The following is a 14,392-nucleotide window of genomic DNA, read 5'->3' as shown; positions in this document are numbered from 1 at the left end:
AGGCTTCTTTCTGTAAATATGTAGATAATTTTCCCCTATCGCGCATGCACATTCGTATATCAATGCAAAAGGAAAAAGCTAAACTCTGAACCTGAACTAGTGCATCAAGTTCAACTAAAACGAATAGATCTACAATTGCAGATTTATGAAGCAAATTCAAATCAGGGATGTAGATTTAAGAATATACTCCGTTTGACGTTATTTTCGTTCTAAAGTACAAATATTATGATGGATTAGGGTAAAAAATCTTGCATTTCAAAACAAAATTAATATCAAGTATACCTTAGATCTGTTAAATAGTTCTATAAATTTTTAATTTTTTTATTTTGATAATACAAACTTTAATTATATTGTTTATTACATCGTATCATTGTATAAAATTATTATCTCACAGTAAATCTAATGTATAATTAATTTCTATCAATAAATATAAAATATAATCGATTATCACAGTTGAAACTTTTAACCTACGTTCGTATTTGCGATTATTTCTTCGGTATATTATTATCGACCAATGTTGTATCCTACAAAAATATAATACGTTTCAGCATTTATATATCACTATATTTGCTAGGTCAGTAATCTTTAAGATTCATTTTTTAGAAACGTTAATATTTTTAAATAAATTAATATTTATATATATTTACTTCGTCATCAGAGTTTTCATATCTTCTTTCTCTAAACCTTTGAAGGATTCGTTCATGTGGCGAAGTTACAATCAAGCGTCGTGGATAATGATATTCTTTTTTTGCAGGTGTTAAACCTGAAAAAAAAAAGATGTTAAATAAGTCTGACTATTAAAGTTAGCATTACATAAAAGTCGAAGATTTACCTGTTGGTGTATCGCGACGTAAATCTTCAAGAAGGAATTTTCCGATTCTATCTTGTATTGAATGCAATTCCATAGCTGTTTTGTCATTCCAATCAAACGAAATTTTATTTTGTTTTTCAATTTCATTACTTAGATTTATAAACATTTGTAGCTTTTTCTGTTCGGCTTCTTTTACAAGTTTTATGTGATTATCATATCCTTGCATTATTATATGATGAATAATCTGCAAAATGAATATGATTAAATATATTAATATGTGTATTTTCTAAAATAATAATTTGGTAACACATAAGTAATAAAAATAAATTTACTTCAATAAATCCAATAGAAGAAGAATTATCTTCTATAAACTTTTGTTCCATTTGTGTTTTATCATCTTCAATATGTAATTTATTCTGCATTAATGCATTGCAATAATTGTTTATGTTAGTTTGAAATTCGTCAGTTAAATTATGGCCTTCTTCTGCAAACTGCTTTGCTATTGTCTGATTCTAATAAAACGAAAAAAATCAACATATATATTATCTTGATATTTTCATTTCTTATACAAGTATTAATCATTTTAAGAACATTTGAGAAAAGTGTTGTAAGATGTAATGAAAATATTAAATAATACCTTTATTATTCTATGATTAATATCGCTTTTAAGTATATCTATATTGTTCTGAATTCTCTTTTTTAAAGATTCATTTCCTTCAACAAATTTGTGATAGTTATCAAGAATAGTGGTGTCCATATTGTCACAAATTTCATTAACACGAGCCAAAGTAGTGCATGTATTAGAATGATTCTCAGTCACGTTTTTATTCAAGTTGTTAAATTGTAGCCATAGATTTTCAAATGACTGTAAAAAAATTTATATGTATTTTACAACATATTTGTAAATAAAATTACTAAAAATAATTATTTAAAATTGTTGATAAAAAAATATTAGTAAAATATAATCATGAGATAATATTAAAATTATTATCAAATTACGATTATACCTTCTTAAACTTTTCTTGTTCCTCCATAATTTTACTATCACTTTCATGAATAACTTGTATGTTTTTTTTCATGTCATACATATTTGTACGTAAATTGTCACGTTCACGTATGTTACAATTACAAAGTTGTCTTATTGATTCATCTGTGTATTCAAAGAACTTATCAAATTTTTCAGATATATCATCATTTAATTGATGTAAAGTGTTTGCAATTTGCAAATTATTAATTTCTATCAATTCATTAATTTTTGATGTCAGTTTTAGGGATGTATCATTTAAAAAATCCTGTTCATGTTGAATCAGGTCAGATGAATATTTTTTTTCTGCATTCAACCATTGTTGATAGTGAATATACTAAAATAAAAAAATTTGTGTTATAGATATTCTTTGATATCATTTTGTTTTTTTCACATATATGCAAATAATTTACCGAAATATTTGTATTTTTTGTAAATTCATCTACTATTGACTGTTCTTTATTAATAATATCATTTGACACATGATGAATTAATGAATCTATATCCTTTTTGAACAGCTTTACTTGTGAATCTACAAAGATAGTCTAATGTATATTCTGATATTCATTTATATACATAAATATATACATTAATAATTTTCTTTTACCTATTTCACTTTTCATGGAAGTACAAAACTGTAGAAAATTTTGCGAATAAAGTGCAATATTATTCTCCATGTCTTGAAACTGTTTTGCCATGTTACATCGAAATTGATGACCGAGATGTTCGTTTTCCTGTTCCAATTGCCTGTGTATATATATATATATATATATATATATATAGATGTACATTATTAAATATAATTTAAAATAATTATAATAATACCAATATTTTAAAGTTGTTATTGGTATCTCTTATCCTATATTAAAATGATAAAATAAAATGCAATTACCTCTTATAAGAAATTTTATCCTGAAGCTTATTTACATCAGTTGTTACTGTGTCAGCAACATTCAAAAGTATTTGTGCTTGTGCCGAAAGTTGTTTTTCTGTAGATACATGTTTTTCTACTAAGTGACACTGTTCTTCTTTCTCACGTTCTGTCATTTCTAAACGTGCAGCAGCTGATTTCAAAGCATATGTGGTAGTTTCTAATTGTTTCTTGGTTTCATGTAGACAATTAGTTTGCTCCTCATGTTTTACTTGTAAATCATTAAATATTTGCTAAACAAAAATAAAATATAAAATAATAATACAAATTACTATGATAAAATATTAATCGTTATTATCATGTATCTATACCTCCTTAGCTTCCATAGTTTCCTTAAGCACTTTCATGTGAGTTATTTTTTCTTCAATTTCCTTATTCTGGTTTTCAATCAATAATTGCATTTCGTTATAATTTTCTAGTGCTAAATATACACCACTTCGTTCACGTGCTGCTAATAAATCTCTCCTAAGTCTTTCAATTTCTTCTGTGTATTCGTTGAGTAAAGCTTTTTTAGACAATTTCTGATTGATCTCAGGACGATTTGTAATATTTTTAGCACGATGAGCATAATCTAATGTTGACAATGTTTCCTCAAGATTTATATTTGCTGGAGACACTGTTGCAATAATTGATGTTTTCGTACGTCCACCTAATGATTCTTGCAGAAGTCTCGTTAATTTTGATTCCCTAAATGTAATACAAAAATAATAAATGTCGGTTAATTTTAGATTACAAAACTTGATAAAAAATGTTAGTTCTCTATTTATATATATTCATATAAAATTATATTATTAATACATTGTAATGTTGTCCTAATTACCTATATGGTATGTGAGGTGCTCTTTCAACAAGCGCTGTTATAACTCGACCTAGAGTTAATAATGACTGATTAATATTTCCTGCTTCTCGTGCTCTCCTATCAACTGCTCCAGATCTTCCAATATTCTCACTTCCAGCTAAATCTACCAGATTTAATTTTCCAGTTTTTAGAAGTTCTTCCCCTTCTATATTATTCTCTTTTATATGAATAGTAATCGAAAATACTGTATGGGAACGACTGAAAATATGGTATTAAAAATGTTATTACAAGTATAACATAAAGTATATCATTTTAAAAAAATAAATGAATAACATATATATATATGAAAATAACAACCTTGAGTGAGCATTCATTAAAGTGGCAGCTGTTTGTCTTTTCTCAGATCCCTTCTCTAGGATTTTATAGACCTCATTTTTATTATGTACAATTACTTCTTCTAATCCATGAATAATTACTGAACCTTTTCTCGTAGCATCCTCGTAAAGCCTACATAAGATTAAAAATATGAATAATAATACATGTATCTTTCACATTTTATTATTATTAAAATACATTTTAATCTTTAATACCTTATTTTAGATGCATCATCGTTAGGTGATAGCAAGTCGAATAATTCTTCATTATATAATTCAAGAAAACTAACTCGAACTGTATATTCTTGTACTTCCAACATACGTAATTCATCAAACAAATGACTCAATGCACGAGGTATAATTCCAGCTGTTGTATCCTATATGTACATAAAGTTTATTTTATATAAGTATATATATTTAATATCACATTATTATATTTATTTCTTGTCACAATATATATCATATACATATATTATGACAAAAATTTATATATATTGGAATTTTACATTTACTATAATAAATATTATTTTATATAAAATAGAACTGACACTTTGCCAATGTAATGTTGGATCATTGCCAAGACCTTCCATAGTAAATGTTTTTCCAGTTCCGGTTTGACCATACGCAAAAACTGTACAATTATATCCTGCCAGTACTTCCTCTAGCAATGGATTAACAACTGCATTATATACATCTATCTGTAAATTACAAACAATATTGTATTTTTCTTTTTCCAAAATATAAGTACTTCTTAAAATATTTAAAATAAAAAGCTTAATTGTTTATATAAAATAAAGAAATATCTACCTGTTTTGAAGAAGGTCCAAATACTTTATCAAATGTAAACTTTTTCGAGTAACTGCCTTGTGACTTTTCATGTACCACTATTTCTTTGTTAGATGGGGTTTCCACCACTGAACACGATTTTCCAATCTTCTCAGTAGCATTAATTGGCCTATTAAAAATTTCACCATTCCATGAAGATAATTCAATAGTAAAATTAGTGTAAAAATAAAAAAGCCAGTTCTTAGTGTGACTATATAAAATTATTTAATTCATATTTATAAATAATAGAAAATTAAAATTAAATGAAAAATTAGACTTTAGCAGGATTTTATAGAAAGAATTTAATACACTTTTCAGCATGTACAGGGGATTCAGTCTTTTTTTAAATAGTAAGGCATTAGCTTTTCAAATTTAACCCTTACTCTGTATTGTTATTTTTGACACCTTCTAACTGTACAGATGGGTCAACGTATTTTCGATAAGTTTATTAATATGTAAAAGTATTTTAAAAAATCTGAAAAAATGTATATACTTCTTTGAACATTCTAAATAAAGACTAAAATAATAAATTTGAAAAATAATTCACTTAAATATATTATTTGATTATTATTTGTTTTCGAGAAATTGATGTTGTTAGAAAAATCACAGACAAAAATGATTCATCAGTACGGAATAAGGGATAATTATTCTTTCTTACCTAACACGCACGAAAACCTGTATATGCTGGTTCTTATCCTTCTTGTTACGTGCTTCATTCATCATGATTTCTTGCGCTCTGAATATTTCTCGTTATAACACAACTGGTACAACGATTTTATTTCTTTCGCGATACGTTTTATTTCGTATTCAATTTCGGTTTGCAAACGCTACACGTTACACGCTAATAGTTAGACACAGGACACAGCATCTGTTGGAGAATTTGAATTGAGATTTTTTACACAATTGCCGCTAGGTGGTGGCGTGCGAGAGTAACAATCACTAATACCAACTGTTACGAAAAAAAAAAAGAAAAAAAAAAAAAAAAAAAAAAAAACTAGCATAAATAGCAAAAACAGAGAGAAGGCTTCTCTCTGGTAAAAGAAAAGCTAGATAGTGAACCTGATTGGCTACGCCATAATGTAACTACTTGGAATGCCTTTAAAGCGACGTTACTAGCAGAGACTCTGTTATTACCTAGAATGTATTATAAAACCAGAGAGACGTCATGCCGCCATTTTTCATACAACGCTTTTTCCTTATATGTAGTATGTTAACGCCAACTGGATCGTTCAACCAGCGTGGTTTTGGCACTCTGTCTACATCCAAGAAATTATAACATAAATACTTGCATGAATACAGGAATTTCAATCATAACTTTCTTTTAAGATTTAGTAATATATCTTAAAATCTTGTCTGATATGTACTAGTAATGAAACGTCAAGAGCATACAACTCTCGTTGTTAGCTTTAGTCCGTATCATGTAGGCCCGGCAACTGGAAAAATCGCTATCAAATATACGAGAGATGGTAGTGAGTCTCAACAACATAAAATTGTGTATAAATATTTATGGAACATTTTAACAAACTTAAAAAAATATTACAACAATTTTAATTGTGTGATAGATACTTTTGTACAGATATGGTGGATACAGTAAGATAAAAATTTGGAATATACTGGGAGATAAGAGTGGGAAGATGATATTACCACTTGGTACTTTGTATTCTGAAACGACAGACTGCAAATATTACACTCAAAAATATCGGAGATTTATGATATCTTTTTAGTGTAATATTTGCAGTCTGTCATTTCAAAATCGTTTGCAAAAATTAAAATTACAACTTAAGGTTTGAGTAAATTAATTTTTTTCTCTTTTTTGCTAACCATTACATATATATTTTGATAAATGATGTAAATATATATGTGAATATATATTTATATATTTCAGTTATTTCTCCAATAATGGTTTTTCAAGAATCTATTGATTCTCAATTCTAAAGAGATTGGACGAGTGTTAATAGAATTCTGTTTCAAAAGCAGATTTCGCGATATTACAGAACGTTATAATATCGCGAAGTCTTTTGGGACAGAATTTTGGGAAGCATCGGATATTGCAACAGTAAACGTCATTTATAGGGATGAACTGACCCGTTGGCGAATACACAGGTAAAAAGATGAGCGAATGTATCCAGACAAATTGGCATCAATTCTTATCACTGACAAAAAAATTTATACTTTCTTCCTTTTTCCAGATTGTATAATATAGCTTGCATATTATGTTCTATCTTTGCAAACATTGTATCTTCAAAGGAAAGCTTCTTCCGTTCAGTAATATTCCCTCTGTGTCGGTTCTTCCCCATAAATGACGTTTACTGTTGCAATATTCGATTCTTCCGAACGTAATATCGCGATAGTTACTCGAGATTTATATGGAGAACCATAAACAAGATGTGTTGATTTCATAAAACGACTGTAAATTAGATGCACAATTTTGTAATCAACATTTATTTATAATTAATGTAATTAATAATTTTTATATGCAAAAGCAATATTTTATTAACATAAAAGACTGAGTTTTGACAAATATGTGTTTTCTTTTTTATATGTTTCTTGTCACTTTGTAATCCTTTAAACTTGTGCGGAACTTGTTAATGATGAAGTAACTTTAAATTGTGTGTTATAAAATTTTCTTTTAAAGCCTGTATTATAGAAACTATATTTTTTCACATCATCAATGCCTGAATGTAAGCGCCCTTGCAGTAGAAGATTCAATCGCGCGAGCGTCTTTCAAATTCCTCGGATAATACCCGGTGGAGTCGCAAAACGTATGCTTCAATTCTATCCATCGTTGAATTCATCCGGTAACGTAATATTGTCCAATTCACACTGATTCGGCAGCATCGTCTTCAAGTCCCAATTGCCACATGTTGTGAACGAGCTTTTGTCAGATTTGTCAAAATATCCTTCGTTTAACCACTCAAAACCTGAAAAACACATTCACAAAGCAAGGCTGATTGTCCACAGTCTCCTGCATAACTCTTGTCAATTCTGTACAGAGTGGCGTGAGCCGAGGATGAATCCTAGGTTTAACATAAGCGTGAAACATATCCTTCAGCTTCCAACTTCCAATCTCTGATCGACAGGGCTGTGCATATGCACATATATATATATAATTATATATGTCTAATTTATTATTTTTATATGTGTACTCTATATACACTTGATATTTTTACTGTTTTTTACTTTAGAATGTCATATATCAAGAAATACAGCATATTGAATTCTGTGAGTATGATTCTGGTATGATATTTTGCCTACATAAAAATAGTTGTCCTTGCATAATATTTCGCCTTGAGATTTGGCTATTAGAGCAGTCTAAAATAATATATATAGAAGTCTGTAAGCATAATATATTTTAAATTTGGAGATGTAATTCGATTTAATATACAAATTACATTAGTTTAGAAATTAGAATTTTATACTCTTATCCTAAATGTATATTATATTCTATTACAAACATACATATAAAAAGATTCCACTGAAATATTCTATTCTGTATTAAATTTAATACGGCAAAAAGTATTTTACATTATTAGTCATTGTACTCATCATATAAATATTTTATGCTTAAAAAGATATATACATGTATATATATTAGTAACTTTAAGTAATTTTCATGAATTTATTGCAACAAAACAGGAACGAATACACTATTTATTTGCCATTTATATAAAAGTTCTGAATTATAGTTTCATAACTCCTTGTAAATTTATAGAAAATTTTAACATATAAATTGCATTAAAAAGTCTCTTGTTATTTCACTAAAGCAAGAGTATTATTCTTCTAATGCAAGAGTAACAAAGTTGATATCAAAACTTGATAAATGTAAAAAGAAATTATTTCCACAGCAATTTTCTATGGATCTATATCCGAATGACGTTCATTCTACAATGTGAAATGTTATAACGATAATACATAATCTTCGCCTTTGTAACTACATTCAAAATGTTAAGTATTAATATTGAGGCAACATCGGCACACAGTAATCAAGATATAAGTAAATGACATTCATCGTACATCTTTGCAAACATCATTCTGTCAAAGTTCCTTTAAAAGTGCCGATTTTGCATTTTTAAGTTTATCCAATCGCCTTTGCAAATGAGAATTTGCTGTCTCCAATTCTTCTACACGAGCTTGCGTTTCTCTTACCTGAAAATAAAAATTTTTAATTGTAATCTATGTATATCGTGCATCTATATATATATATATCTTTTTTTTAACTCTATATATTCTATATATTTCTATATATAGAATATATATATTTAATTTTTTAAAGCATTTTGATGTCTATATAGATATAATAAAAATCAATGTTCATACTTCTCGTTGCAACTTTCTTTTTTCCACTTTTAATTCATCTTCTGCTTTTTCAGATGCTTCTGCAGCTGATTTATAACGAATTACTTGACTTTCCAATCTAGCTACTGTTGCTTGTAACGTAGACATGTCTTGTTCTGCTTTCTGTAATTTAAATTTATAATCTGCTAACAATTTATTTGCTTCACGCTGAATATCCTCGTTCTCTGATAAACAACCTGTTGCAACAGATATGTTAATTAATATAAACAAAATAATATTACAATTCATATAGATATCTATACGTATGTACAATTACATATAATCTATTTAAAACAGATATATGTAAATATTAACCTAATAATGAACCAGATGATTTTTCGGATCTCATGCGATTTCTAGTTTCTTCCAGTTCCAATCTTAAATGTCGAATTTCATCTTGCAATTCTTTTTTTTCAAAAGCAAATTTTCTTAATCGGACATCTAAAATAAAGTTATAAATATTATATTGAAATTAATATTACATTACAGCAAATGTATAATAAGCAAATACAAGAGCATTGATTTTATATGTATTTTTATATATTTTACGATTATATATTTTAAGAAGTATATACAGTACACTTCTTTAATATTCTTCTGTCTGACAATGAGTACTGTCAAAATTATTTTATTCTGTAAATTTTTCAATAATAAAAGTGGCAATCTCAGGCACTTCTACATTCTGATTTAGACTCTTTTGCTTTTATGTGAAGTGTTTATGAGAGATTTGCAAGTATGCTGCTTCATAGTTTAATATCCTTGTGTGTATGTATGTATGTTTTGCCAATCAGTCGTGATTGGTTTATAGGATATAAACTATAATGATTGAATTTTGGATATATTTCAAATAATATATATTTGTTCTTTTGTGAAAAAAAAAACTTTTTTTAATATATATTTAATATCTTTACATTTTTATTATTATGAGTTAATGATGCAAATAGCTACACACAACATAATTCGGAAAATTTTCAGTTAGATGCATTACAAAAATTTTGTATTCTCCATTGTAACTGAAAATTGTCCTATTCATTTCAACAATAAAAATCTTATTAAGCCATTAAAATTATTTTTGAAAAAAGATAAAAATATAAAAACATTAGCTTTTTTATTATATTAAAATAGTAATTTTTTTAAAATAGATTTTTAAAAATTACAAACTGTTTATCTACAATAAATACAATTTATTCTAGCTCAATTTTAATTTTTTTTTGTTTATCACTTAATTGAAACAAAAAATCAGATGTCATGAAACAGAAAAATAATTTAAATCTGCCTTATGATATAAAATGTTGCCAATTTTGAAATTATTGAAAAATTCGCAAAAATATTTTCCCCCCTTAAAAAACAAATCTCTGTAATTATGGATTAAAAAATATAAACATTTTTCTTTATAATGATTGTTAACTATACATAAAAAACAGTTTGAATTAGTTTGTTTATTGTTGACTGAGGAGAATCTAATAATAAATAAAGGTCGAAACTATTATAGTTCCATCACAAAGAAGAATACTAAAAGTGTATGTGTATGTATGTAAATACTTTCTAGCATATAAATATTTGAAAGTATTTGCCTATCACATTATCCAATCTAATCTAAGAAAACTAGCCAATAATTACACATATTGTATTAATATTTACATTTTAATAAATATTTTTAATAAATGTAACACTCAACATACCCAGTGAACCTTTACCAGCTGTTTCCAATAACTCTGCAGCTTCTGTACTGACTAGTACTCTCTTTTTACAATGTGGTCTATTTTCAATATTTTCATTATCTTCATCTTCGCTCCCTTCATTGTCAATGATAATTAAGCCATTTTCCTAAATTATAATTATAATATATTATTTTAGGCTTTGATAGTTTATTTTAGGTATGACTAAATAAAAATATTACGTACGAGAAATTTTTTCTGATAAACGATATTATATGTGTTATTACAACAAATAACAATATACATACTTGTATAAGTGTATCTCTTTCTAATAATTGTGCCCTGCAAATACCTAAATCTTCTTTTAATTTCTGATTAACTCGTTTTAATTGTTCAACATCTCGATTTTTCTCCCTCAATTCTCTACGTAATTGTACAGTTGTTTCTTCTAATTCTTCTAATTTGTCTTTTAATAAATCAACTTGATAGACATAAGATGATTTTTCGTTGTCTAATTGAGCATTAGCTATCATTGCCTTTCTGAATTTTTCTTCAAATTCTTTTAATTCCAACTACATAAACAAATATATTAGTGTTATTATTAGTACTATTAGGACTTAATATAGAGCTTATAAGCATACCCTAATATCTCTGCTTAATCCTGCATCTTCTAATGAATCTTCTGAAGATCTGCGACTTGATTGGAAATTATTGGAATTTGTAAGAAGCCGTGATGTACGTACTGGATCTGGAGTTACTCTCATAGTTCTGTTCACATCAACTACAATTAAATGTTAAATAAATATTTATATAAAATATTAAAGAGAATATACAAATGTATGTATAGACAGATAGTACTTCTGTAGGTAATTTATTATTATAACATTATACAAAAAATTATAAAAATAAATGAAACTAATGTAAAATGTATTCATTCTTAAACTACCTGTACACATATCATAAACCCTGTCAGCATTCTCCTCTGCTTCTTTCTGTTGTCTCTCTAATTCACGCATTCGTATTTCTCTAGCTTCTGCTCTTGCCTGTCTCCTAGCAGCAAGTCTTGCTTCTGCCTGAAAGTATGTATGGAAAATCCAGCCTGTTACCAAAAATATATGTTTACATTTGATTCATCATTAACACATCACCATATTATAAAGATCCTCCTTAATTCATTAAAATATTAAAATACAAATATAACAAATAAACAGTTATAAGTTTTTTTATATTAACATGATTGGTTATTTGTTCTTATTGAAAAATATGAATTACTTATATAATTGTTATATACAAACCAAATTTAATATTTGGTACATTAATAATTATAATTTGTGTATCAAGTCTATAAAAAATATATCAATTTCTCTTTAATGTAATATTTAAATAATAATATCCGAAAAAAATGTGTAAATTATTAAAAAAAAAGCAACACTAATATTATTTAAAACAAGGAAGTTTATTTACAAACATTTAATAATGTTATGAAATGTCTCTATAATAATTTGCTTAATATAACTATTTAGCTATTTGTTTAAAATATATTTATATATTTAGTCAATATTTCGATAAATTAATCTTACAAATATTGTTTTCTCAAAAACATATTATAAATAAGATTAATATTACATATATTTAAAGATATAGAAATATAAGAATAACATATCTCTGCTAACAATCAAATATATTTATACACTTATACACAAGCATTGTTTTAAGTAGTAATAATAAATAGGATATGCTTAACTCTCTTGCTAATATATTAATATTTTTCAAATTATTAAAATGAAAAAAATATGACACATTAAACAATTTCATTATTGCTTTGTTATTTCTATTATTTATATATTGTATATTTATTTCATTATTTCTAATATACCTTGATACAGAAAACATATTACAGAGAGAATGTCAATAAAAATCTTTAATGGTAAAATTTTTATCTTTACGACACATAAAAATATATCATATTTTTCTTATTTACATATATTAAATATGTATGCATGTGTCCAAAAAAAATCAAAAGATAACTAAATTAACTGTACTGCTTTTAATAATTGAAATAGAATAATTGTATTTAGACTAATATCCTTTAATATAATCTAACACAATCTTGCATATTTGTGCATATTATATTTCACAAAGTTATATATATTTTTATGAAAATCATACCTCTTTAGCTATTTGATCAAGCGCTTGATCTTCCGCAGAATGCCGTGTCGCAGTCCTCCTTCGCCCAGTTATAGCTGATTCCATTCTGAATTTCCTTCCTTACCACTTGTATTTCAATTGACTCTAGTTAGGAGAATCGATTTGCAACAACACACTAACAAATAAATAATTAGTTAAACAATTTTATACAAATAAGCTAATTATTGATATTATTATAAATCAATTCCATGCTAAATTTAACAATTTCCTTCAATTATCATTTGCTTTTTATTTTCAAGTATTTAGAACAATTTTAATTTGCATATCTTTATATTTTATTCAAGTTTAACAAGCTCTTTTTAATAAATATTTTATTAATATACAAATTAATAATTTATAAAATAACTTTACATATCGTTCTTCAAACTCCACTAATGAAATCTAATCATTTTTTTTTCATGTGTATGTTGCTGTATATATGTGTTTCTGTATATGTGAACGATATATAGTACTTGAAGGATGAAAATTAATTGTGATATAATTTTTCACGTAAAACATATTTTAAAAAATCATTAAAATTACGGTACTTCGTATCCATTAGGCGGAATTTTGCTCAACATTTTGTCGACGTATGTCGGATCTTTTTTCAAATTGTTCGGTCACACCTTGCATTTCGATGTGTAACACATCACGATAATAATGATGATGACGAGTAATGCTTTGGACGGCAAAATTCATTAAAGCAAAGAAAAAAAAACATGTAATATTGAATATGCTTAAAGTAAAAAACAAAAATTTGATATTTTACACATTATTACTTCACGCATCGCACACACACATTACGTGTATATCTTATATTATATAGCTATATTTCGTCGCTTTATTATTCACCCATCACGGACGAGCACTTACACGATTAGGACATGTCAGAGCCAGTAGATATTTTTCGAAATCGCGAATGTGACATGCAAAAAATACACCGGGTGCGCTCTATAAATATAACGAATGGAAATCGGATAATTTGATCGTGGTAACCATCCGTACCCGATGAAACTTAATCGGTGGAACTGCGACTCTTGCCCGATTTGTTAGACCTCACGTATAATCAAGCATGATGTGAGACACGCAAAAGCATTACACTTACTCTCCTCGTCTCTCGCCGCGCCTACATCTGTCTAAAAGTTATATATAAGAAGGTTAAGACATCATCCCCATCGTTACCCATGATGCTGTGCGTAGGCCACGGCCACGGACTTCTTATATATTTATACTAGACACTAGACCCTCTAATTTTGATGTTAAAGGTGAGGCAAGACCGGCCATTTTCAATTGGGCAGACATGAAAAAGTCTGTTCTTTTTTTAGCTGAATTGACTGTACTAGTTTGATGTTCCAAATGGACGCAAAGCATCATTTTATTGGTTGAATCTTTGACTACATACTTTATAATTTAGTGACTTTACCAGTGCCCGAAAAAATTCTTGCCGA

General features: G+C 27.1%; 2 protein-coding genes and 1 pseudogene across 10 annotated transcripts; all 3 read right to left on the bottom strand.

The window, feature by feature from the left end:
• Positions 1-333: 333 nt before the first annotated feature.
• LOC140667946 (kinesin-like protein Klp61F) lies at positions 334-5,667 on the bottom strand. Of its 2 annotated transcripts, none has more exons than XM_072896366.1 (16): positions 5,423-5,667; positions 4,747-4,894; positions 4,488-4,637; positions 4,156-4,316; positions 3,923-4,072; positions 3,587-3,823; positions 3,078-3,453; positions 2,728-2,999; positions 2,443-2,582; positions 2,249-2,367; positions 1,819-2,172; positions 1,449-1,676; positions 1,144-1,323; positions 833-1,055; positions 648-763; positions 334-524 (listed from the first exon to the last, which is right to left on the bottom strand). In XM_072896366.1, the coding sequence occupies exons 1-16, from the start codon at positions 5,485-5,487 to the stop codon at positions 486-488; spliced, it is 2,958 nt and encodes a 985-aa protein (XP_072752467.1). In that variant the 5' UTR covers positions 5,488-5,667; the 3' UTR covers positions 334-485. The 2 variants fall into 2 exon arrangements, with proteins under 2 accessions (XP_072752467.1, XP_072752468.1); XM_072896367.1 differs by lacking the exon at positions 5,423-5,667 and adding an exon at positions 5,148-5,241.
• A 1,046-nt stretch (positions 5,668-6,713) lies between these two features.
• LOC140667670 (ERI1 exoribonuclease 3-like) lies at positions 6,714-7,930 on the bottom strand (annotated as a pseudogene).
• Positions 7,931-8,247: 317 nt separating this feature from the next.
• On the bottom strand, positions 8,248-14,158 carry LOC140667976 (leucine-rich repeat flightless-interacting protein 2). 8 transcript variants are annotated; one of them, XM_072896439.1, is made up of 9 exons: positions 14,050-14,158; positions 12,927-13,080; positions 11,704-11,830; positions 11,399-11,538; positions 11,066-11,329; positions 10,782-10,926; positions 9,415-9,540; positions 9,082-9,296; positions 8,248-8,910 (listed from the first exon to the last, which is right to left on the bottom strand). In XM_072896439.1, exons 2-9 carry the CDS (start codon positions 13,008-13,010, stop codon positions 8,800-8,802), a joined length of 1,212 nt encoding a protein of 403 aa, XP_072752540.1. In that variant the 5' UTR covers positions 13,011-13,080; positions 14,050-14,158; the 3' UTR covers positions 8,248-8,799. The 8 variants fall into 8 exon arrangements, with proteins under 8 accessions (XP_072752540.1, XP_072752543.1, XP_072752541.1 ...); XM_072896442.1 differs by having other exon boundaries at positions 12,927-13,049; positions 14,050-14,123; XM_072896440.1 differs by having other exon boundaries at positions 13,950-14,057.
• Between the last annotated feature and the right edge of the window lie 234 nt (positions 14,159-14,392).

The sequence above is a fragment of the Anoplolepis gracilipes genome, chromosome 7 (assembly GCF_047496725.1).
Source record: "Anoplolepis gracilipes chromosome 7, ASM4749672v1, whole genome shotgun sequence".
NCBI lineage: Eukaryota > Metazoa > Arthropoda > Insecta > Hymenoptera > Formicidae > Anoplolepis > Anoplolepis gracilipes.
This window is presented reverse-complemented; position numbering and strand designations above follow the sequence as displayed.